This window comes from Eremomyces bilateralis, assembly GCF_010015585.1.
Source record: "Eremomyces bilateralis CBS 781.70 unplaced genomic scaffold P152scaffold_34, whole genome shotgun sequence".
Taxonomy (NCBI): domain Eukaryota; kingdom Fungi; phylum Ascomycota; class Dothideomycetes; order Eremomycetales; family Eremomycetaceae; genus Eremomyces; species Eremomyces bilateralis.
Window position 1 is genome coordinate 129283 of NW_022985100.1, and position 23961 is coordinate 153243.

Here is a 23961-nt window from a genome sequence, read left to right on the forward strand (position 1 = left end):
TGGGCCAACTTTATTTCGACCTCCACACATCTGGGACGCGTTCGTGTCTAACAAGGTTCAATCGTTCTGAAAGTGATTTTCTCCGTCCTAGTTCATTCTCCATGGCCTGATAGAAAACGTGTCGCCTTGCCCTGTCTCCGGACACATAGTCAGCCATGCCTCGTCTAGGCCCCGTGACTCGGGAACCACGGCGCCCGACTAGACCGCCTACCCAGAAGACTCCTGTGTTCAGTGCGGCCAAGTTAGAGAAAGAGAAGAAGGTTAAGAATATTCTCGGTGATTGCTCAAACTTCCTCCCGTGAGTCAATATCGAGAGCAAACTAATGATGTGTCGTACGGACAGATTTTGCCAGTGACCTTCGAATGCGACTATCCGAAGACCTGGTCTCAAATTTGCGAACAAAGGATGGGGCACTTCTAGATCTTGTATCTGACCTCAAACGCTATATTAAGCCACTTCCACTTTCCACGACTTCAGCAGCATCCAAGAAAGCCGAGTTTGATATCCTCGGCACGGATCTATGGAATCTAGCAACGCAACTCAAACGGAGCTGGGATGGCTGGAATTATGAAGCCTCGAAAGACGACACCACGGTTGATGGTAGTCGATCCAATCCAATATTTGAGGCTCTAACGTGCCATATTCGAGTCTTCTCATTCCTATTGATCGACACCGGATGCATGCCGCAAGTTGAGAAGGAACTCAACGATCCTAGCCGTTTCCTCAGACTTGTGGGGATTTCTATCAAATCTGGCAGGACCTGCTTATTATGCAGTGAGCTTGAACTAGCCCTTGTTTCCCTCGAACGCGCAGCTGCCTGCTTGCAAGTGCTACATGATGTGGAGAAAGTATCTGGGGGAAGTAGTAGCAGGGAAAATCTTGACCCAGAGGATAAGCTATTGCTAGGAAGATACTCGGCAGAGTATTATGGCCTGAGAATCATGTTGGTAAGTATCAAGCGAACCTTTCAGGGGCACAATGTGATCCTGACGACTCTAGGCATGGAGGCAAGATCGACTGGACATCGCGGAGCATATGTACGCTGAGCTCCAACAGTCGACCGAATCCCCCGCTGCATCACTTACTCCACCATCTGCGGAAGCCCTTGCGGACATGTTCCACACGATTGGTCGATCCCTACTTCATAACCGCACGTTCTCCCCAGCAATCGAATGGCTGACACGCGCGCGAGATACACTACTGTCGCAACCCGTTGAACGCCTCTCAATAACTGCTAGCGAGCTAAAGCTAGCAGTTCTACATGATTTGGTCAAAGCATTTCTAGCGGAATGCTCCGCAGACTCGAAGGACAAGGCGGAGAATACACTTGCAATGATTGAGAGGGAGCATGGAGGGAAGCTGGCATGGATGCTTCTAAAGCTTGACATGCTTAAGTTGCAGGAAGGGAGAGATATCGCCGACCGATACTATGAGGGTAGGGTGGTGGGATGCTCAATTGAGTCATTGACTAACAGCAATTGTAGTCCTTCTGAGGATTATCGAGAGCGTAATCCTCACAGAAAACATATTCAGAATGTAAGATCTTAAGGAGCGCTGTGGTAGGAACCATACTAACTCCTTACAGGATCATCCATCGATGGCACGAATTGAAGACTTTAAGGCAAGTTTGGATGGTTTCTGTCGGAGTCTTTTGCTAACTAACCTACCAGCCCAATCCTTGCTCAAAGAGCACTGGATGACTTGCTGGACTTGCGCCTTTATGCTACAGACAACACGGATAGAATTGAGCGAATTGTAGTCATGCGGGTATGGGTCTCAATGAGTTCTCCTGAAGTCAACGAATCAGTGACAGCTTTTCACACCTTCCTTGAGTCTGTCCTTCGAAACGTGAAGGGACCGTTTAGTGCTCAAGCGGCACATGCTGCACAGATGGTCGGTTACTGAGAATACGCAAGGATTAGTTATTTGCTAATATTTAACAGTTGATATGGAAGAAAATCGAGAGTTGCTTCAGTGGAGGTGCCTATCGAGAATGCAAAGATTGGTGTCAAAGCGCAGGCCACCACCTCTTCAGTCAGACCGGAGACTTGAATAGATCCACAGTCCTACGGTAATTGAAAGTCGCTCAATCGGCTACGTGGTATGCTGACCCGGCCAAGGAAACTCATGATATGCGAAATCAAATGCAAGCAATTCAAAGAAGCGAAGGATGTCTACCAAGCGATGCCCCAGTCCGGTCGCGATGCTCTGACCACGCAGTATCTGCTATATAAGATTGCAATTCAGGAAGGAAATTCGGAGATTGGTAAAGAAACGAGGTACAATTATGTTAAGACGGATCTTACTGACTTCATTCAGCTGCCGAGTGCCTTGACAAGATTTGTCGCCAGTCTCATAAGGACAAGACCTTGCTCTTCGCATGTGTGGCTGATGCCCAAGAGACGGGAGAGAAAAGTCAGGCAATCCATGCCTTGCACAAGGTATTGGAGAAGTATGACTACAAGAGCCCAGGCGGCGTCCATCTACCTGCACTTCTTAGGTATGATTCTTCAAAGTCTCAACCTGACTAATCCGACTGATGTTAACAGGTGTACCATACGACTGATCTCAGGGGAGATCTTCGATGATCTCAAGAAGAATAGCATTCTACTTGAAGATCTATGCTATACTTATGAGTCTGGTAAGATATAGACTTGACGTTTTGCCGAGCAGCCGCTGACATTATCTAGCATTCTCGCATGTCGAGAAGCAACGCAAGTCAGCCGGCGATGATAAGGCTGGAACTTTCACACTTGATGAACTTGAATGGTTCGCAAAGAGCTCGTACAATGCCGCTGTGAAGCTCTGTAGTCACATTGATCCCAACTTCCTATCCCGGCTTCTGGACTCGTGCGTTGAATTCATAGATGGCCACATCAAAGCTTCCAATTCAGTCAAATCGGACTTCGGGGTTCGAAAGCTCCATGCTACGTACCTTGCCGCATCCGCACATCTAGTTTTGGCGCGAGGAGAAGACGACATCGAACTGAGCAAGAAACATTACCTTTCGGTGCGGGATTACTCCTCATCATATTACCAATTATTTGCAGCGGACACGGAGCCCCTCAATATTTCCGCCGAGATGCAGAAAGACCTCATATTCAAGCAATTCCACCTCCTGAAATTCTCCCTGGAGGCTTGTCTTTATCTCTCGGACTGGACGACAATCGACACCCTATTCAGTCTTGCCCTCAAACTCCCGCAATCTCGACAGACCGGCCAGGATGATTGGACCGCGCAGTGGCAAACCTTAGGTGACCTAACCCTTCACCTCCAGGCCCAAGCTGCGAATCAAGGTGTTGATATCACCACGCGAACCAAGTTCCTCAAGTACCTCCAGGCCATTATGAACCGCCTCCGACAATCACCTAGTAGCGTTACCGCTCGACAGCACATCGCACGATGGCTGCGATGCATGTTCCAAGCCGCTCAATCAATCGACCAGGAGATGGCTGTGAAGGTGCTGGAGCAAGCGGGGGTTCTTGCGCGAGAGTGGAGTGTCGCGAAGGGAGACAGCGAGGGCCGGATGGAAGGTAAGGAAAGAGACAAGCCAGTTTTTCCGCAGGAAGAGATGGAGTGGCTCGTCGCTACGTCGTTTAATTGGGCGGTGGATGCGTACTGCGGTGGCGACAATGGGGCGTGCCAGAAGTGGGGTGAGGCGGCGTTAGGGTTGGCGGATGCTTTGGCGAGTAGTGGTGAAGGCGGAAAGAGATTGCTAAAGGAGGTGCAGGAGAGGTATAAGAAGCTGAGGTGGACGCAGGAGGATGAGATGGTGGAGTAGGCGGGACTCCAGGAACGGCAACAATCGGGGTATCACGGCTGAGTCGGAGAGGGATGTTGAAGATTGTTGATTTCGTTATGGTTCGTCCTGGTCAGTCAAGACTGTAGAATTACGAGGAGAGATGTAGCACTTGCTTGTCCGACCCATGATTAGCGCCCCTGCTGGTTCCATCCCTCTGATTTCAATGTTCACGATCCCCAAACTCCTGTCTTTATACATTACTTCATGATTCCCGTCCTGTAACCGTTGATATCGTGCGCCAGCTCATCCCGAGTGCATTCCAGAAAGGAACGTGTCACTCTCGCTTTGGGTCTCAATCTATGACCCTCCGTCCTCCTTCAAGTCGCTCGACCGAGGACCCCTGCACTACAGTTGGAAGGTGATTCGTGGTTCCAAGAATCACACTCCCCGTGGTAGAGCCATCAACCGATCCGGTGTTGAAGCTCAGTGTCACATCGGCCATTTCCACATCAGCCTTGGCAGTTGTAGATGTGGCCCCATCGGCAGGTGATCCCTGATGAGCCATGGACATGCGCAATTCCACCTGCCAGTCCATCTCCACCCCACTGTCCCTACCAAACCGCCTCATCTCCAGCATCACCTCCCGAATCGCTCTATTCAACGCCTCTCTCAGCTCCGTCGTCGTCACCGCCTCGAGCTCCATCCTCTCCCAGGCACCGACCAGCTTCTCCAACCACTCTCGTTCCTCAACCATCCAGTACTCTTCTCCCCGATGGTTCCTCCAGACATCGTTCCAACCGTCTCCGGGGACTGCGCGGTACTCGCTGCGGAATCTCGACTTCGGTGGGCCATCTGTCCGCATTACGAGCCAGCCCTCCGTGGCGCGTAGATCCGTGCCGTTGAGGAATACCATTCGTTGGACGATGCTACGCGGAATGGGTTCGAGCCAGGTGCGGTGTGTGAGCGCAACGGTGGCGTCGGAGCGGAGGATGGTGCCGAATTTCGAGGTAAATACGACATCTGGCGAGGAGTCACTTGTCGTCAAGAGATGGCCAGGCACGGTAATTGAGGCAGGAGGGGGGGCGGTGTTGCTAGGAAGCGGAGTGAACGGCGTGGTCCCGGTGAGGATAGGGGCGGGTTGGGGGTTTGGATGGCTCGGAAATTGTGACGTGTAGTGCCACTGGAAGCTCATAGGGATGTAGTTGGTAGCGAGGGTGAGGGCTCCGGTATTTGACGTGTAGGGGAATATAGGGTTGTAGTAGTGGTAGTGACCGGATTGAGGGGTCGGAGGTCCGGTCGAGGACTCCTGAGGGGCCGGCTTGACGGGCTCGAGGGAGGGGTTGAATGAGAAGACGAGGACGCGAAGGTCAGATATGTTGATCCCAAGTGCAGAGAGGGCTCTTGCAATTCGGTGTTGATCAAGTTGCCAGGTATGGTTGGCATGGAAGGAGATGCGCCGGATGAGAGCAGCATTGCGCTTCCCAATGCAGTGGTCGAAGGACGCAGTATAGATGGGTTTGAAGCCGATAGAACCTGTATCGAAAGCATAAACATGTCAGCGACCATTCTCATAACTTTCGATGACGTTCAGGCAATCATCAAGAATTCACATACCGAGATGGAAACTGTTCTCTCCATACAGGACCGGGCTTCCCTCTTGGTGCAACAGACGACAGGTGGCCAGTATCGACGAATGGATGGACTTGTGTGGCCCCAGGCTGAAGAGGTTATGGTGTCCCAAACGAAATGAAGTATCCGAAACCAACAACTCTTGGAATATCTGCCTTCTAACCTCCTCGGGTAGATCTAGCAAGCTAGGATGGTGATTGTGATGTTCCTCTTGCAGATAGGCTCTCTCGCAATGTTTCTCGTCCGGTCGGGTTCCGTCATCGAAGTTCATCATGTGTGATATGCGCTAAAATTCGCTGCCCGTCGCCAGTTCCTGTACAGTCGCAATTGTGGCGATTGATGGTAGTGGTAGACATGGAGATGTGACCGGGAGGCCGTGAGAGCGAAGTGATTCGAAGCGAGCGTGACCATGGAGCAAGTTGAAATTGGTTGTGGAAGTGGAAGATTGGGGGATGAGACAGGAGCGGACCACGATTCGCGTCCAGGTAGATGAGGGAGCTAGATGAAGAGGGCTGTGTCTGGTATCATCAGAAGTGTTCGGCGTCGCAGGAGGGAAATTGCCTGGTGAGATTACAGGTATACCCACGTGACCTCCAATTCAATGACATGTCTCATCTGAGCGACACCTGAGCGACTCAACGTCTTTCAAAGATCTTTCAATTGTATCATGTTGCATCTCATTTAACCTGCCGTCCAATGTACGGACCGATCTGCCCAGTGCTCACAACCTGTACGACACTAGTCACTCACACTACGACTCGGTCTTGCATTGATGGCCGTCATCATGCTGTACTTAATACTACCACCAGACCCAACGATATATGGGAATCGTGGGGGGCAGTGCAATACTGAAAACCGAGAAGAGAATACAATAGCAGATCCTACTTGGACTTTGAAGACTAACTAGGAAATATCATCCTAGGTATTCCGTACTTGGTATGAATTCTCGTGTACAGATTATTAACATCTAAGCAAGACTCCACTAGTTACCGATTCATTGATTAGATTTGCTGAAATCTCACAAAGAGTTTATGGTGTCAACTGATTCCCACGTTCTGGTCAGATCCTGGGGTAGGTGCCGAAGATTGTTCCTTTATTCTCATGATATATAAAATGACATCTAATATGGCCAGTATGGCCCTGCTAAGGTTACATGTTAAGTAATATGTCCCTAACTAAACAATGAGGCGCCTATTTCTATACGGTCGCCAAGATGTCACAATGGTAATTGGATCAAGATTTCGCATTCGGAAATGACAGGCTAAGGTACAAACAAAAGAAGAGCAACGGACATCGAAGTTCAACCCTATTCATTCGCGTCAGACCTTGGGCAATTGGGCATCCCTCACGGGTCATGCCAAGCAAACATGCAGGAACACCACCAAACCAGACGATGAACAACGCAATTCTTACCGTTCTTAATATGTACATTCGGAGATCGCCACCACTTCCACAGCCATCCTTTCCTGGTCCTCCCCGCCAATGACATTGTGGACCTTGGATTTGACTGTGTTCATTCGCTGTTTCCACTCGAACCCCTCACTCAATAATCAGCCTGCCAGATGAACAAGTTTCGAGGCCGGGTCGAGTCAAAATTCCTGCGTGCACGTCAACTGATAACACCCGGAGCTCTCACCGAATCTAAACCTGGTGCTTCGCAACCGGATCATCATCATCAGGGAGAACCAAAGGATACAGTTTGGAACGAAGGGATCTCCATTATGGCACTGCGTGACTAAATATGGACGACCAACAACAAGAAGTATTTTCGCTCGAGCTAACACCTGATGCACTCTATTTCCGGGTCAATAAAGAGAATCGTGTTGTCTATGTCTCCCTTCATCTAGACGTCATCCTAAACAATTGCCCTTGAGATCGAGCCGAGCGGTATACTGTCCTGCAGCACCTGAAGAAGTTACCAAATTGGGATCGTACTTCGGCGCACTTTGACCATGACAAAAAGCCCCTCTGGCAATTTCAGATCAGCAATTCCGATATTTGGAAAATGAGTTCGAGCCGCATCACTAGGTTCCCCTGCCTAACTTCGCACCGAAAGCCAAAAACATCAACATTCTCGACACAGTGAATATCGAGCGGATTAGTGGCAAGGTCTCCTTAGCCTCTTATGAGGGGAGACAGTTGATTGAAAAGATTGCCCCGATTCAGTTGGGAAGTTCTGAGCCTCACGAAGGAGATAGCTGCCTACGGCTTTCTGCACAGCCGTTGATTCAAGGACATGCCGGAGTTCCATGGCTATCTATATGAAGAAACTGAGGACCACATCGTAGGATTTCTCACCGAGGTCCTCATCCACAGCTAGAGCAGATGCATCTCTGCTGACGTGCTGCCCGCCAACTGCATAGCTTGGGATTCGTTCATGGAGACCTCTACAAGTACAATATGGTGCTACAGGGTAACGATGTGAAATTCATCAATTTTGAAGCTTCAGAAGTTCGAGATGATTGCGAGAAGAAAAATTCGAGAGATCGGTGTTGTTGGAACTGGCTACTTTGGGCAAGAAGCTAGCTGACACCTCCGGGATTGGAGACTACGACATGTCTTCTATTTGATGCATATACGGAATAGTTGGGGTTATTGAGGTTACTGGGAGGCTTGCGGGTAAGGTAAGTTGAATGCAAGCAAGCAGTGCTATCCCTAAGTGTCTCCTTGCATCCCAAACGGATTTTCCAAAAAGGCATTCCATAACTATCCACCATGCCCGAAACATTGAACCACAGCATTCATTCCATTCCATGGGAGCCCGGTATTTAGTCAAACACGTTATTGGTGATTACGAAGAACAACGCAACCCTTAGAGTACAGGTACCCAGTACTACGTGCCTATAAAGTGCATCTGTCTACGATTCACTCCTCGGTCGCCATGAATCTCCAACTTACCCACGTCCTTTACGACCCGTACTGGAAGTGAAGAACCTGCTCTAATAACTAGAGACTTGCAACTTTCTCACATTGTACCTGTATAACCGAACCCTACATCCGGTGGCTGAAGCCTGGGCTGACGTCCAATCCCAGTTGAATGGATAGAGGACTGGCAATATAGACTAAATTGCGCACTCTCCAATCGAAAGTGAGAATGAGATTAAGCTAACCATTATAATGAATGAGATGAGTTTAGGGTTGGGTACAAAAGGCCTAGATGAGGTCGCTTCCGCTCTTCGGAGCTTTTTTCTTCGATCCCGCAGGATATCCCTTGCAATCCCCACATCTTGGGATATTTGTCGAAGCATCGGGCACTATCCTACTGCCCTGCTATAGAGTGGATGTCAGCCATCACTATAGTTCTCCTGACGGTGAATGTAGCCAAATTGACGCCACAGATATTTGGACTCGATCAGGGCAGGAAAGCTGCCTCGGGACGCATGGAAGTAAAGGTCCTATACGCGACTATATAGGGAGTATAGCGTCTCGTATCCTATCAGTCATTACCACATTCCATTCTCTCAAGTTTTTACTAAAAGTCGCTCTTTTCATCATGAAGACCTCTATGATTTTAGGAGTTGCACTACTCCTTCTTCCGGCAAGCTTCGCGCTGCCGGAGCCGCAAGGTAACCGCGGTGGTGGCAACAACAACGGCGGAGGTAGACCTGGAGGTGGGAACAACAACGGCGGAGGTAGACCTGGAGGCGGGAACAACAACGGAGGCGGAAGGCCTGGCGGCGGGAATAACAACGGGGGTGGCAGGCCTGGAGGCGGAAACAACAACGGGGGAAACTGGGGCGGCAACAATGGCGGCGGGAATTGGAACCCCGGCCGCCCTGGCGAAAACAACGGCGGCAACTGGAACGGCGGCAACAACAACGGCAACGAGATCTGGGGCGAAATCATCGGCGGCATCGCTGGCGGTATTGCCGAAGGCTGGTCGGAGAACTGGAGCGGCCGACAGGGCGGCTGGAGCCCCCAGGGTCTCGGCGGCTGGCGTCCCGTCACCGCGACGAAGACCGTGACGCGGACGGCGAACCCGTGGCGCCCCGACCCGACGGCGGCGCCGACGGTATACCAGTACTGCGACCGAGATAGCGCGAGCTGCGCGGAGGGGGAGTACTGCGTGGCGAATCCGCGGAGCAACTGCGGGGCGGAGTGCGATCAGTCGAATATCTGTGTGGAGCCGGAGAATACGTGCGGGGGTGCGGAGGGGGTGGAGTGCGCGAATCAGATTTGTGTGGATGATGACGCATATTGCTTTGTGGGTGCGGATGGGGGGGAGTGCCTTGGGGTTTGTGTTTGAAAAGGGGTATGAGGGGCAGTCGAGGGGTTCTATTCTGGCGGTCGACTTGGTCGAACTAGTGCGCTTATTTGAGTTTAAAGTGGCAGTGAATATAGTGGGATTGGAGGTAGTCAATGGGGAATCATAATGCAAGAAAGTTAATCTACAAAAAGAGTCATATCCGTGCGTCTGGATCTGCCGGTTTAGCGGCTGTGATTTTGGTGGAATATGCAACATGCTATCTACGTGACTGTCCTGATGATGCCGTCCTCTTCCAAGAGCAGTGACTTACCGTAATGATGTATCCGTTCGTTATTCAGTACAACCCTCCATTCCCCCCTCCACTATTTTCCAACTCACAACCCATCTGATCCAAAGAATAGCAGACGTGACCCTGTCATGACATAAAAACGGGGTATATGTGAATACAAAGACCGACTCCGTAGGAATGGTTCCAGACCGCATTGACATGTAGCAAATTTTCCCGTGGCCCGGGAAGAGACTTGACAATGGGGCCACCGCGGCTCTTACTTGTTGTTCAGCATCGTCGTAATGCTATGCCACTTCTGCTTCAACGTTTCGTACTCCGAATTGATCTGCCCGAAGATTAGCCACCCCAAACTCCATAAAACAGTCAATCCGGCGTTTACTCACCTGTGCATACCCCATCTTCGCCTCCACCAACTCCTTCTCCATCTCCGTCATCTGATCCTCCAGCGCCCGATTCTCGTTATGCACCTCGATATTCCGATGCATCACCTTATCCATATCGGCCTTCAACCGCGCCTCCACCTCCTCCGTCTGGCTCGCTACCACCTTCTTCAACTCCTCCACCTGCCCCTTCAGACTCTCGTTCACGTCTTCCAGCGTCTGATTCTCGACCTTGATGCGCACGAGCTCCGACGCTGCAAGCACGTGTTCGTGGTCCGATTTCTCGGCGTCTTCCTCGAGTCGGCGGACCTTTGCGCTGAGCGTGTGTCCCTGTGAGCGGAGGGTCTCAAGCTCCGTCTCGCGCTCCCGTGTCTCCCGCAGCTGCTCTTTCCATTCGGCGGAGTAGGTGCTGAGCATCTTTTCGGTGACTGGGATGGCGCAGGCGTCGCGAACAAGCTCTTCGGCGCGGTAGATTTCGCGGTCGGCGCCGGAGCCACTGGAGCCGAAGAAACCGGAGTCGAGCAGGCTGCTCGCGGAGGGGGCCTTGTCGATGTATGCGTCGACGAGGCGTTCTTTGAGGAACATAGTCAACTGCGACATGTCGTGCATGCCGAGCAGCAAATCCCGGTTCTTCTGCATCAGGGCGATGCCGAATTTGAGAACGGACGCTTCGAGGCCTTCGGAGAGGATGAGGTCGTAGATCCGTAGCACGAGTTGAAGGGGGAAGCGGTATGCGAACAGGGTGAGAAACCATTGGGTGGCGTAGAGGTTCGGTGTCGCGCCGCGTCGGTTGAGGTGGCAGTACAGCGCGGGCTCAAGGTCCTCGAGGAGGCGGGCGAATTGGTAAAGGTGGAGGTGGAGGCCTGGCATTTCGGGGGCGAAGAGGTCGCGGAGGTGGTAAGTTTGCATGAGACGAACGAGGAGAGCAAAGGCTTCTTCTTCTGGCATCTGCGCGAGTTTGTCAGTACCATATTTCTGGACGTACCGAAATTAGAAGTGGTAAAGGGATACTCACGTTGAACAATAACGGCATCGCCACAAAGTTCATCCCCTGCGCATACCCGACTTCGCCGTCATACAAAGCATACGCCTTGCACACACCAAAAAGCCCTTCCTGCAACCCCGCCGCCATGAGGTATTTTGAATAACTCGTCCTCGCGCCAATATCCTTCCGTATCGTTTTCTCCAATTTCCGAATCATTTCGGGATCGTCTTTCTCCTTCTCTCTCCCTGGCAAGAGAGGCACCGATGGCTTCTTGGCCGCAAAGCTAAGCTTCTCCCGCAAATTCCGCACATCGAAGCCACTGCTAGTCGACTCGTGCGGAGGCGCCGTACCCGGACTCGGTTGTCCCGGCCCGATTATCTCGCTCACGCTGCTCCCCGAGCTTTGCACGCTCCCGTTGGCCGGCACGCCGTTCCCCGTACTCTGACTCCCTGCCCGACTCATCGGCGCGCTATCGATTTTCTCCTTCTCCTTCTCTGTCCCCTTCGCTACCAGACCCCAATACATCTGCGCAAGGTCCTGTAGCCCTTCTACGCCTGGACTGGGGTCAACCCCCGAAAGCACCTGCCACACCACCCCTCGTATCGTCCCGGGAATCCCAAGCGCGATGCCCTCTTTCATCTCTTCAGGACTCGTCCGCGCCACCGCCGCGGGCCCTTCATACACTATCGACTGCCACAGATCCCAGTCCACCGGTCCGGATTTCTCCGCTTCTGCCAGCCCTGACGCGGTGCCGGGCGGTAGCGCCCGATTGATTGTCTGGACGGAGCTAATCGACATACTCCGCTGGGATTTGGCTGGGGGTGTTGGCTGCGTCGGGACCGAGGAGGGATCATCGCGTTCTTTGTCGGGGGACATGGCGCCGCCGGGCTGGCCGCCGTGTGCGATTCCTAGGCCTGATGCTGTCGTAGAGTCATCCGACTCAAGGGATAAGATATTGACGCCGGCTTCTTCCTGCATTCTCAGGAGCTTGAATCGGTCGCGGAGCTTGCCGCGGGAGTTTTGTGCGGCGGGGGTGGTCGGCGACCCTTCCTCAGCGAGGCGGGAGAGGTGGGAGAGGGGTACGTCAGGGTTGCTGCTAAGTGTGGTGGTGGAGCTGGCGGTGTTGCGGCGGCTGCCTGCGGTGTCTATAGGTCTAGGGAGGGGTGGAGATGGGGTGGAGGGCTTCGGACTGGTGCGGGAGAGCCAGGAGAAGGGGGCAGTAAGTTTTCGGCTGCCGAGGGAGGGGAATGGGGATGCGGAAGACGCTGTGGATGCATGTTTGTCCGGGGTGGGGGGTGCTTGTGCATTCGTATTTGTATCGTTTGCGGCGATGTTAGATGGCATGGGTCTTAGTGGGAAGTCTGTCGTGGAGGATGCCGGTATAGGTGGTGGAGCAGACGAAAGCTTGACTGGAGTTCCAAAATATTAGCATAGGCGATTTAGACGAACGGGTTTGAACATGTCGCATCCCCTCTGCAGCAGTGATTGACTTGCGGAGACAGCGTGCGAGACTGTCATGCACTCATTTACCCAACCCCACCCAAGTCCTTGACTCCGACAGGAACACACTAAAAGAATCTTCACTCACCTTCATCAAGACTGACTTCATCCATATCCGTCACCTCGCCATGATCGCCACGGTCGCCATGGGTCGTCAACAGCGGACTCTTCTGCGGCGCCTCCACTTCTACCCCGTTCCCCCCCGCATGAGCGCGCCCCTCGAATTTGGCGATTTTGGCAGCCGTGTTCTCCTTTGAAAGGCTTCCGTTGCCTTTATACAGTTTCCTCGACCCCGACGACGTGCTTCGGTCTGTTAGGCTACGCGACGTCTTGGGGGAATTCGAATGCGGACGAGGCGTGATATCGGGGGCATCTTCGAATGCGTCTTCCGTCGATTCCGGAGTGGTTGGGCGGAGCTCCTTGCGGGTTGGGGGCGCCATCGCGGTCAAGGATCCTTGGATTGTCGTACGTGTATTTTGAGGAGCGGGACGTTTTGATACGTCGCGTAATCTGATGTTGATTGGCCTTCAAGAGGATACCTATGGTCCAAAATTGAAATGGATCGTGTGGGATATAGAGGAACGGAAAATCGAATCGATGTGCAGGACCCGCTGGCTGTTAGAATCGATTCCTATATTCTGCGAAGGGCCGCGTCAGTCACTCCGATGGCCCTCTGGAATGGTCGATTCAATCGAACATCGTGACACTGACCCGGCTAGGGTGAAGGGTGGTACAGGAAGGGTCAATAAACGTAACCCCCCGTTCGCATATTATCGCCAACTCCTTTCCTGTCACACGAGAGCTGATTGGGAACGTACTTACACATTACCCCTCGAAAACGTGTTCTTCTCTTGTAGTAAACCAAAGACCAGAATCCCAAACTCGAGTTTTGTGTATGGTGTAGCAAGAGAGATGGTTCGACGTCGAAACTGAACCCTTTCCGATGCTACACACGTGCTGTCCTGTAATCGAGTGCCGTGGGTCCCCAAATATCAGCGCCCCAATGGCTGGACCTTTGGATCGGAGCGGCAGCCACAGACGGCGTGGCACTAGGCTCGATCGTGCAGTGTTCCCTTGGCCCTTGCAGCTTCTGGGGAAGATCCAACGGTCAAGCTGACAGTTGATAGGACGCAATACTAATATTTTGGAATGGATGGCATGAGGTAACGTCTGCAGGAGGACAATTGGTGTTTGATAAGGTCACGGGTTTCGAAACAAGATCCGACGATCTTAAGACTGGATCCAGGAATTGGAGTACGCTGCACAAGCATCCAGAGTTGCATATGGAATTACGGGTGGAGCGTTGGTTGTTCAACATGAAACACCCGACTTGCCCGGAAACAACCAACTATTGGTGCCTGACAGCCTGAGGCGGCAAGACCTTGAGACTTAATCTTCCAGTTCTTTGTCCATGTCTCAAGTCTCGAGTTCTCAAGTCTCGAGTTATCAAATCTCGAGTTATCAAATCTCGAGTAGTACGGTACCCTATTATCCTATATCTTTAAGGTATTCTAAATGGCATGCTTTTGTCTTTCTTTTTAGACTATCAAACTGTTTCTGTGTAATCATATAAAGGTCATGATCCTCTAAAACCTCAAATCCCAACCAATCACCGGTCCCAGCTTCGGCAACTCATCCGCCACGCTCTGCACATCCTTATCCCCTCGTCCGCTCAGGCAAATCACCACATCCTTCCCCTTCCCCAGCTTCTTCGCCAGTTGCATCGCACCCCAGATCGCGTGGCTGGTCTCCAACGCTGGGATGATCCCCTCCAACTGGCTGAGTAGCCGGAATCCTTCCAACGCCTGCGCATCCGTCGCGGCGATGAACTCCGCCCGGCTGGCGTCTTTCCAGCTCGATAGTTCAGGGCCGACGCCGGGGTAGTCTAGTCCAGCGGATACGGAATGCGTGTCGCTGATCTGGCCGTGTTGGTCCTGCAAGATGTACGTCCGTACGCCATGCAACACCCCCTTCGACCCGCCCACCAACGTCGCCGCATGCCGCGCCGTATCCGTCCCATCGCCACCCGCCTCCACCCCCAACATCTTCACGCTCTCATCCTTCGAGAACGGATAGAACATCCCCACCGCATTGCTTCCGCCCCCCACGCAGGCCACCACCGCATCCGGCAACTTTCCCTTCAACGCCATCAACTGCTGCTTCGTCTCCGTGCCAATGACGCTCTGGAACGTGCGCACGATCGTCGGGAACGGATGCGGGCCGATCGCGCTGCCGATGATGTAATGCGTGGTGCCCAGCTTGACCACCCACGCCCGCAACGCCTCGTTGACCGCGTCCCGCAGCGTGCGCGACCCAGCCTCTACCGCCACCACGCTGGCACCCAGCAGCTTGATCCGGAACACATTCAGCGCCTGCCGCCGCACGTCCTCGGCGCCCATGAACACCGTGCACTTCATCCCGAATTTGGCGCACACCGTGGCCGTGGCCACGCCGTGCTGCCCCGCGCCGGTCTCGGCGATGATCTCCGTCTTCCCGAGCCGCCGCGCCACAAGGATCTGCCCGAGCGCGTTGTTGATCTTGTGCGAGCCCGTGTGGTTGAGGTCCTCGCGTTTGAGCCAGAGGTTCGCGCCGCCGGCGTGTTCGGTGAGGCGGTCGGCGAGATGGAATTGGGACGGCCGCGACATGTAGGGGTAGTAGGAGCGGTATTCGTCCCAGAAGGTCGGGTCGTGGAGGCAGGCGTTGAAGCCGGCTTCGAGCTCGCTGAGGCAGTCCATGAGGGATTCCGGGACGTATTGCCCGCCGAATTCGCCGAAGCGTGGAGGCAGCGCGCCGGCGTGCGTGACGTTCGGGTCGTTGAGCGCTTCTAGCTCATCGACCGGGCCGGGTTTCCCGTTGTTATCCTGCTCGGTGATGACCTTGTCGACCTGGGGGGCCGACGACACCTGTGCGTCGGCGACCGCTTCGCCCATGGCAACTTCGCGGGTCAAGTCGCTATCGGTCGTCATAGTTACCTTGCGATTCGTGATGCTGGAGCAATACTCCTCCACCGCTTTCGCGTGCTCGCCGGCCGGGGCATTCGCGATGGTCGTGATCATCTGACTGCCGATGACGACACCTTCTGCGATCGAGCCAACTTCGACGAATTGTTCGCGCGTGCTGACGCCGAAGCCCACCGCGGCGGGGACGTTGCCGGAGTAGGTGTGGACCCGCTCGAGCAGGTCGGGGAGGCCCTTGTTGAGGGAGCCGGTGACGCCGGTGACGCCCATTCGGGAGACGACGTAGATGAAGGAATCGGCAATTTTGCAGAGAAGCTTCATTCGGGATTCAGAGGTGGCGGGGGCGATCAGCGGGACGTAGGAAAGGCTAGGAGCATGGTCAGATAACGAGCCGGACAGGCCAAGGACAGATCGAACACATACCCAGCCTTCGTACAATAGTTCCTAAACCGCACCGCTTCCTCTGGGGGTAAATCCACGATAATAAACCCATTGACACCCGCCGCTTTTGCATCCGTCATCATCCGATCCTCTCCGTAAGCCAGCAGCGGATTATAGTATCCCATGAGCAACACCGGGGCCTTCAACCCCTGTTTCCGCGCGCCGCGGACGATGTCCAAACACGTCGTGGTGTTGACCCTGTTCTCCAGCGCTTGCGTATTCGACTTCTGAACCGTCGGTCCGTCCGCAATGGGGTCCGTGAACGGCATGCCTAGCTCGATGATATCGGCGCCACCGGCTTCCATCCCTAGGAGAATGGAGATGGAGTCGTCGATGGTGGGGTAGCCGGCGGTTACGTAGGTAACGAAACATGGCTGTGGGGGTATTTGTTAGCAGTTGTCTTTGCTAGCATCAATTGAGCGTTGAGAGAAGCGCCGCAGTCTCCAATGGCTGCGAAGAGACAATAGGTAAAGATAGCGGAGGGTAAGAAGCAAGGCGCCGCGGGTCGACTTACCCGTTTCTCCTTCGCACATTGTGCGAATGTCTGTTTAATACCTTCCATGATGAGATTCAATGGCTCCAATTGAGGTCTAATTGGCAATTGGAATTCAATTGGAAATTCTGAGGTTGGGAGAGGTATAAATGTGATGGATGACTCGAAAAATCGATGACTCTACAGAGCCGGCGGGACAAAATAATATTGAGGGGAGGATTTGACATGACTCGTGTGACGCCGATCTCGCTGCTGGCTCCTTTGGATATCTGACTCGCGGATCCTTCCTCATCCCTTTCTCGGCACCAAGGCCATTAACTATATTCTGGCATGTCACTAGTTATACATTGCCTGTAATAGCACGATAAACGATTACGTCTGATGTCTAATAATTATTCCGTGCATGTCAGCACATCGGAGTATCGATGATGACTCGGGCGGGATTGCACAGCATGGCGTGTATACTCCGTAATTAGGTAGGACGAGATGAGCGAACATAGAACCATGGGAATTATTACTCATCCTGATGGAACACATTACACAACTCCTCTAGGTGCGCAACTGGTCAGCGTTATTCACTCCCGTATTGCTCCATCCCGAGCTCTCATATGGCTAGAGAATGGTACTCGCATACATACAAAGGTACTATCTCGGCCACTTTAGGTTCGCATGTGAGTGTGTGTGGCTTGTTGGAAACACGACCGCGGATTTTGGCAATGCAGTACCTATAGTCGCCTCTCATGCGTTGATATATTGTGCAACCTACGATAAGGCCGTAGTCCCTGGATCCTTCCGCCCTCCCCTATTTCTATTTCTTCAGAGTTCACGCGAGTCCTAACGCAGGTCAATCATTTTTCAAAATATGGTGTTTATTTCCCTGTGATTTCGGAATATCTAAATTCAGGGTCAAGTCCCTTTCTCTCGGTTACGTCGACCCGTTTCTGGACTCTCCCATATTCTCCAGGATCCAGCTCTAATGTCCAGTTCAATCAATGTCCACTAGCTTGCGCGTGATTTTGTTTTATCACGGAAATTTTCTCTAGCTTACGAGTGTTTTATTTTAAAATTTTCAAAGTATCATCAAATCCAACGCCATGGAGCGGCAGTAGATCCGCGCCGTATGCCTGGGCCGCGAAGACTTGCTTCATCGGGATATCCGTCACACGACGACCGCCAGGCATGCCGCCGGCTCATTTCACTACTGGATACTTTGACGAGATTATTTGCATGCTCTCCTCTCTGATGAGCGATTATCACGCCGCCCTGGCTTGCTCAGCCTCTTCAAGACTTTAGTATGTTTCGCTTGGTCGAAAAATCACGCATCTCGATCGGGTTTAGCGGGTCGAGAGTCCGCCTTCCAGCTTTACTATAGGTTCCTTTGTGCCCAGTATGCTAATGCCCTTGGATTTGTTCCCCCGAATAAAATTGATTATCAAAGATATCCCGCGCGTAGCGATTCGAAAATCTGGTTAACTAAGGGCCGGGTCATCTTGCGTAATTCCACGAGCAGCAAACCATTGTCTCCTTTGGGGGCAAAATGCCTCATACTGTGCTGTTATGACGGCCATCAAGATTTGCTCCAGGAGGAGACAGGTTGATTATCTGCATGTGTGCTATTTAATCAAGAGGCATATTGCACCCAGGTATTCGGTGTGAAGTTCACTTGGGATTATTTTGTCTTTTAGCTGTTGCTCTTGTGCCATCTACTCGATTTGTTGGAGCGCCGACTCTCATTGACGCCTCCTGAATGGGTCCCAAAACTGAGCCATCGGGTTCCGAGAATCAGAAAGCGGAAACTCGGCTTCGCTATGCGGATGATGTCGAAACTGGCCCTCGTGCCAGTCGCATGCGTCGAGACTCGACAGACTCGATGTCCATCCGATCGTTTCCCAGGCACAGGACGGTAGACCCCAATATCGCCCTCCCGATTGAATACCGGACCGTGTAAGCCTTCCCAGTTGGAAATATTCCAATTCTAATCCTAACGCTGTCAAAGATCTTTCAATATTGCCGAGACCCAAGAACGACAACCTGAGAAAACTCCAAAGGACAAGGAAGGAGACGTAGAGCATGGTTATTATGAGCTCTTCACCATACTCTTTCCCCAGGCTAATTCCAAAATACAGAGATTGCGCTACTTGAATGGCATATTCTGCCTGTCGAGGACGTGCTCAGCCGTCTGTCTGTCTCTGCGAAACAGGGCCTCTCCACGGACCAAGTAGCACGCAAACAGAGCGAATTCGGTCCCAATTCTCTGACACCACCTCCCTCTCGTTGGTTCATAAAGACGCTCGGGTATCTCTATGGGGGGTTTGGATCAGTCCTCTTTGTCGCTGCGATTCTTGTCTTCATCGCTTGGAAACCGCTTGGTCAACCACCGGCCATTGCGAATCTGGCTCTTGCTATTGTTCTTGCTGTTGTATGGGTTATTCAGGCTGGGTTCGCCTTCTATCAAGGTAATCAGAGGATGTTCATTAAAGGAATCCAGTACACTGATCCTCACTAGATTGGTCGAGCTCGCGTGTGATGTCCTCTATCTTAACCATGCTTCCTGACGACTGCATCGTTCTTCGCGATGGCACAAAGGTTGAGGTCAGTGCAACACAGCTGGTTCCCGGTGATATCCTTTATGTACGGATAGGCGACAAGCTCCCCGCAGATGTTCGCTTCCTCGAGGCCAGCCCTGATGCGAAATTCGATCGTTCAATCCTTACCGGTACGTCAATCTCAATATAGGAGAGACGATTGAAGCTGACCTGTGTTGTAGGCGAAACTCTCCCCATGCGCGCCGCTGTGGACTCTAATGAAAATAATTACCTGGAAACGCCCTGCATCGGCATGGCCGGAACCCATTGTGTTTCCGGCCACGCAGTCGCCGTAATCGTGTCGACTGGCGACCGATCCGTTTTTGGCCGGCTAGCGAAACTTACTAGCACACCGGACACGGGATTCACGCTCCTTGAAAAGGAGATTTGCTACTTCGTCGCTGCGATTGTGAGTATCATGATTACCATGGTACTTATTTCTGTCACTATTTGGTGAGTTAGCATCATTGTGGCGCCGATTCCCGTACTTATATAGCCCCAGGGCTGCATGGCTTCGAAAAGACCACCCAGAATGGATCAGTGTCTCCCTCTTGATTGTGTCCTGTGTCAGTATCGCAGTCGCGTTCATCCCGGAAGGTCTACCAATTGCTGTCTCTGCTAGGTATGTCCTCACTTTCAAAGGCCGGTTCTGTGCTAACCCGCTAGTTTGACAATCACTGCCAACATTATGAGGAAAAACAAGATTCTATGCAAGTCTCTTAAGACAGTGGAAACACTCGGCTCAGTCAGTGTAATCTGCTCCGACAAGACGGGTACATTGACAAAGGTATGAATACCGTATCTCTACGCAAAATCATTCCGTAATATTGACAGAACCAAATGACTACATCCGACTGCCTCGTCTCGTCCGAGGCCATGACTGCCAACGCGGCCATCGGTGCTCTCGAGCTCGGCCAAAAAGATGAATATGCCTCTCAAATCTCTCGCGTTCTCGAAGAAATTGCTGAAATCGGTGCCCTCTGCAATGCTGGCGAGTTCGATGCTTCCACGATCAATCTCCCGGCAGAACAACGCAAGGTCCACGGCGACGCAACGGACTCGGCGATTCTGAGGTTCAGCGAAGCGCTCATTCCAGTGAGCCAGACGAGAGAAAAATGGCAGCGTCTGTACCGGCTTGCCTTCAACAGCCGAAACAAATTCATGATCCAAGTCATCTCTCTGGCCAACCAAACGGCCCCAGAGAAGACAGCTGAAGGATTCCTAACCGTCAAAGGCGCTCCTGATATTCTCCTCCCACGCTGTCTCTTCTACCTCGACAACAACGGCTCCACAAAGCCCATGACTGAGACTCACCGTGCCCATGTTGGATCTCTCAAGGACAACTGGTCCGGCCAAGGGAAACGCGTCATTCTCCTCGCATGCAAGAAGCTACCCAGCACCACCATGGCCATATCTATGGAGACCAGCGAATTTGAAGACTCCATTATGGATGAAAGCAAAGGCGGTCTGGAGCTCGTTGGCCTTATCGCCATCGTCGACCCTCCCAAAGACGAAATCCCCGATGTGGTATCCACATTGCGTGGCGCGGGTATCAAAGTTCACATGGTCACCGGAGATTTCAAGCTCACAGCCGTCGCGATTGCGCGCGACTGTGGCATTATTACGGTTCCCAAGGATTCGATTGACGACGCCGGTGCACTTTCACTCTATAAAGCCGCAGATGTCATCCGCAAGGAACCCAGAGCCATCGCCATCAATGGACGCGACATGCAAGCCCTTGATTATAGCCAATGGGAACAGCTTTGCGGCTACGATGAAATAGTTTTCGCGCGTACCACCCCTGAACAAAAACTGCGGATCGTCAAAGAACTTCAAGCACGCGGTGCCATCGTCGGAAGTATGTTGCCTTCCCTTCTACGTAACGATTTGATTACTAAGTTGGCTATCCTTAGTGACCGGTGACGGTGTCAACGACGCCCCCTCCCTCAAAACTGCAGACATCGGCATCGCCATGGGCAACGGAAGCGATATCGCCATCGAGGCTGCGGACATGGTCTTGCTCGACAGTTTCGCGGCCATCATCGAAGCCGTCAAATACGGGCGGGTTGTGTTCGACAATCTCAAAAAGACAATATGTTTTCTATTGCCTGCTGGGTCTTTTTCCGAATTCACCCCAGTGATCACTAACATTGCGTTCGGCCTGCCGCAAATCTTATCGTCATTTTTGATGATTATCATTTGCTGCTGTACCGATTGTGCGGCGGCGACGGCAATTGCGTACGAGAAACCCGAGGCAGATGTGCTGTTGCAGAAGCCGAGAAACCCGAAGAAAGATCATTTGGTGACGTGGAGACTGGTTCTCCAGGCGTATGGGTCCACAGGAATGCTGATGACCGTGAGCTCCTTCACTATGAGCTATTGGTATGCGGAGAGAAATGGGGTGCCGTTCTCGGTGCTGTGGTTCGGATTTGGCAAGACTCCCGACGGAATGAGTACCGAGACGATGGTTGGGGTCTTAAACATTGCATCCTCGATCTATTTCCTGAATCTGGTCATCATGTAAGTTCGTTTTTCTGCCGTTTGATCGTAGCGACGCTCACTTTCCCAGGCAATGGTTCAACCTCATGGCTGTCCGTACTCGTCGCCTGAGCATACTCCAGCATCCTCCACTCTTCCGAAAAGAGACTAGGAATCTTTACCTCTTCCCTGCCATCATCTTTGCACTCCTCGTTGCTGTGCTTTTCCTCTACGTCCCACGGATCCAAACGGTCCTTGCAACAACCGCGGTACCTGTCGCTCACTGGTTTTTGCCAATGGGCTTCGGAATGGGTCTTCTGCTGTTGGACGAAGGGAGGAAATATTGCGTCCGGAACTTCCCCAAGAGTATCATTGCGAGAATAGCCTGGTGATGTGGAAATTGGATGCCTTTGAAGGAGTAGCATCGCAACGTGTGGCTGGGTGATGCAACCATGTAGAATACATATTCAACATAATCGAACGTTGTTAAATCAGAGCCTAATTATGGTGGGAATCACATATCCCATTCATGACTTCGACAGTACTATTCTGTACTTCATTCTGATCTCTCTGAGCAGTCTAAATATTATCCACGCACATAAATTTCCCTTGGTAGTTATATCCTCGCTGGTCCGACTTAAATTCCGACTATTTCATGGACACGAATGATGCTAGGAGAGATATGGTTTCAGATTATGAGCTCTAAGCCATTGATCAAAACCAGCTTCACGATATCCACAAATGTTATGTATTACCAAACTCGTATCATGGTAGATATTGATGAGGCATGTTCTTTCACACCCCTTCCAGTATATCTTGATTCGCCAACCTCTTTCCAATGTCCCGCATCGCTGGATTTTCAAAGTTGAACCCAGGTGGCAAAAGAGGTCCATTGTGAAGTTATGGGACGATCTAGCCTTTTCATCCCGGTTCGTTCGTGTTGGCACATATTTTGGAATCGAGCTGGCACTTGGTCGGTGTTTCTCCTAAAGGCTGGGACCTGGCTGTGCCTGAGATGCGAAGCAAAATGTACCAGACATACAAAATAATTCGCTAAACGAGAGTGTCATTACAGAAAACAACATTGTCCAATATGACATGAAGGTTGTTCACCAGTATAGCCAAGTGTCTCGGTACCAGTTACCAACTACTGCGTTGTCCCTGTCAAAAGAATGATGATGAAGTTGCTTGATTGAGTGCTAAGGCTGTGGGGGATGCTCACGAATATAAGTACGGTGGTCGGCCTGGGGGATTTGCAGTCGCGTGGCTACCGATGGACTCCCACCAAGATGACAGCACTATTATATACGGGTCCGACTGCGATCATACGCAGAACTGAAGGGTCTATCAAGATGAGAGAGGTGAAGGTGGTTACTGGGGTCAACGAAGCATACCTCGCGGCTTGATACTGGCTGAAAGCCGTTGCCTTGGACGAGAAAGGGCATTGCAAGTGCAGAGGATGGACGACATGGCACTGTACGCAGGAGGGGAGTATTCTTGATATCGGATAGATTGTAAGCCGGAATACACATCTGCCTTCATGCGGCTATTTTGAAATTCTAGATTCTGGCAATATTTTCTCTGCATCAGCGAATCGACGCCCCGTTCCTGGTCTCCCAAAACGGGATTCCGTTTGTCTCTTGAATTGGAATGTTCCATTAAGGTCGTGCAGGTTGCCGAGCAGTTTACAGGGGGGCAACTGAGGCTGGCGAACAGCCATTGGGTGAATGGGTTGTCCTTAGACAGTGGTGGGGAGGTTTCTCATACATACGATTGCTATGTCGTCATCAGAACCAAGAACACTGAAGCAAGATCAGTTCGGTCAAACTCTACGGCAAACTTCAGCCTCCATTGCGAAGAGGGCAACCTTCTCTAGAAAGTCTATGAATATGTAACTAGAAATTATCTAAGACCAAACCAAGCATTGCAGTTCTTTGGAATGAAACCTATCGAACCTGGATTTCAGTCCGCCATGTAGCCATTACACGCTGATGTACCTCTCCCCACGGATCAGTTCGTGTACGTTGGCAATTACACCTTAACACGTATAATGGAATCATGCCAATATCAAATCCAATTCTACAGTCCACGCTGGAAGTATATGGTGAGCGCAGACTTTTGCAGTGACTTGAGAAGGGGAAGAGGTGAACGGGGGTGGCGCAACAGGGGTATCCCGGCCACATCTGGTCACTCCATTTGACCCGTACAAATTATGTATTTAATGAGCAATACGAATTATATCGCAGTGAACGCTGCGTAGCATGTAGACTCTGC

General features: G+C 51.9%; 7 protein-coding genes across 7 annotated transcripts; 4 read left to right on the forward strand and 3 right to left on the reverse strand.

The window, feature by feature from the left end:
• Position 1: 1 nt before the first annotated feature.
• P152DRAFT_216990 (SPO22-domain-containing protein) lies at positions 2–3939 on the forward strand. Its single transcript, XM_033674461.1, has 11 exons — positions 2–276; positions 344–948; positions 1001–1436; positions 1486–1537; positions 1587–1622; positions 1672–1894; positions 1945–2072; positions 2122–2267; positions 2321–2501; positions 2551–2642; positions 2692–3939. Exons 1-11 carry the CDS (start codon positions 156–158, stop codon positions 3780–3782), a joined length of 3111 nt encoding a protein of 1036 aa, XP_033530196.1. The 5' UTR covers positions 2–155; the 3' UTR covers positions 3783–3939.
• Positions 3940–4095: 156 nt separating this feature from the next.
• Positions 4096–5643, reverse strand: P152DRAFT_452781 (uncharacterized protein; the record flags this gene model as incomplete). The annotated part of the gene is made up of 2 exons (XM_033678317.1): positions 4096–5276; positions 5358–5643. The coding sequence occupies 2 exons, from the start codon at positions 5641–5643 to the stop codon at positions 4096–4098; spliced, it is 1467 nt and encodes a 488-aa protein (XP_033530197.1).
• A 2078-nt stretch (positions 5644–7721) lies between these two features.
• On the forward strand, positions 7722–7898 carry P152DRAFT_405188 (uncharacterized protein; the record flags this gene model as incomplete). Its single annotated transcript, XM_033676806.1, has 1 exon — positions 7722–7898. A coding segment is annotated over one exon (177 nt), but the record flags the coding sequence as incomplete, so codon positions are not given.
• A 967-nt stretch (positions 7899–8865) lies between these two features.
• P152DRAFT_452782 (uncharacterized protein) lies at positions 8866–9618 on the forward strand (the record flags this gene model as incomplete). Its single annotated transcript, XM_033678318.1, has 1 exon — positions 8866–9618. One exon carries the CDS (start codon positions 8866–8868, stop codon positions 9616–9618), a length of 753 nt encoding a protein of 250 aa, XP_033530199.1.
• Positions 9619–9734: 116 nt separating this feature from the next.
• P152DRAFT_462430 (RabGAP/TBC) lies at positions 9735–13620 on the reverse strand. The gene is made up of 4 exons (XM_033680346.1): positions 12822–13620; positions 11264–12642; positions 10252–11196; positions 9735–10193 (listed from the first exon to the last, which is right to left on the reverse strand). Exons 1-4 carry the CDS (start codon positions 13171–13173, stop codon positions 10125–10127), a joined length of 2745 nt encoding a protein of 914 aa, XP_033530200.1. The 5' UTR covers positions 13174–13620; the 3' UTR covers positions 9735–10124.
• A 510-nt stretch (positions 13621–14130) lies between these two features.
• On the reverse strand, positions 14131–16787 carry P152DRAFT_462432 (tryptophan synthase-like protein). Its single transcript, XM_033680347.1, has 3 exons — positions 16646–16787; positions 16114–16505; positions 14131–16057 (listed from the first exon to the last, which is right to left on the reverse strand). The coding sequence occupies exons 1-3, from the start codon at positions 16691–16693 to the stop codon at positions 14320–14322; spliced, it is 2178 nt and encodes a 725-aa protein (XP_033530201.1). The 5' UTR covers positions 16694–16787; the 3' UTR covers positions 14131–14319.
• A 1707-nt stretch (positions 16788–18494) lies between these two features.
• Positions 18495–22079, forward strand: P152DRAFT_509794 (Na/K ATPase alpha 1 subunit; the record flags this gene model as incomplete). Its single annotated transcript, XM_033682629.1, has 10 exons — positions 18495–18568; positions 18621–18697; positions 18751–19080; positions 19131–19340; positions 19392–19662; positions 19712–19831; positions 19876–19996; positions 20044–21067; positions 21123–21729; positions 21779–22079. The coding sequence occupies 10 exons, from the start codon at positions 18495–18497 to the stop codon at positions 22077–22079; spliced, it is 3135 nt and encodes a 1044-aa protein (XP_033530202.1).
• Between the last annotated feature and the right edge of the window lie 1882 nt (positions 22080–23961).

Excerpts from the sequence above, each read along its gene's own strand:
- P152DRAFT_216990 (XM_033674461.1), top strand. The coding sequence starts at position 156 with ATGCCTCGTCTAGGCCCCGTGACTCGGGAACCACGGCGCCCGACTAGA. Across the intron at positions 1,437-1,485 it reads CGCCGACCGATACTATGAGG|TCCTTCTGAGGATTATCGAG; the intron begins GTAGGGTGGTGG and ends CAGCAATTGTAG. Across the intron at positions 2,268-2,320 it reads GGAAGGAAATTCGGAGATTG|CTGCCGAGTGCCTTGACAAG; the intron begins GTAAAGAAACGA and ends GACTTCATTCAG.
- P152DRAFT_462430 (XM_033680346.1), bottom strand. The coding sequence starts at position 13,173 with ATGGCGCCCCCAACCCGCAAGGAGCTCCGCCCAACCACTCCGGAATCG. Across the intron at positions 12,643-12,821 it reads TGAAGTCAGTCTTGATGAAG|TCAAGCTTTCGTCTGCTCCA; the intron begins GTGAGTGAAGAT and ends TTGGAACTCCAG. Across the intron at positions 10,194-10,251 it reads CGAAGATGGGGTATGCACAG|ATCAATTCGGAGTACGAAAC; the intron begins GTGAGTAAACGC and ends ATCTTCGGGCAG.
- P152DRAFT_462432 (XM_033680347.1), bottom strand. The coding sequence starts at position 16,693 with ATGGAAGGTATTAAACAGACATTCGCACAATGTGCGAAGGAGAAACGG. Across the intron at positions 16,506-16,645 it reads AATGTGCGAAGGAGAAACGG|CCATGTTTCGTTACCTACGT; the intron begins GTAAGTCGACCC and ends ATACCCCCACAG. Across the intron at positions 16,058-16,113 it reads AACTATTGTACGAAGGCTGG|CCTTTCCTACGTCCCGCTGA; the intron begins GTATGTGTTCGA and ends CCATGCTCCTAG.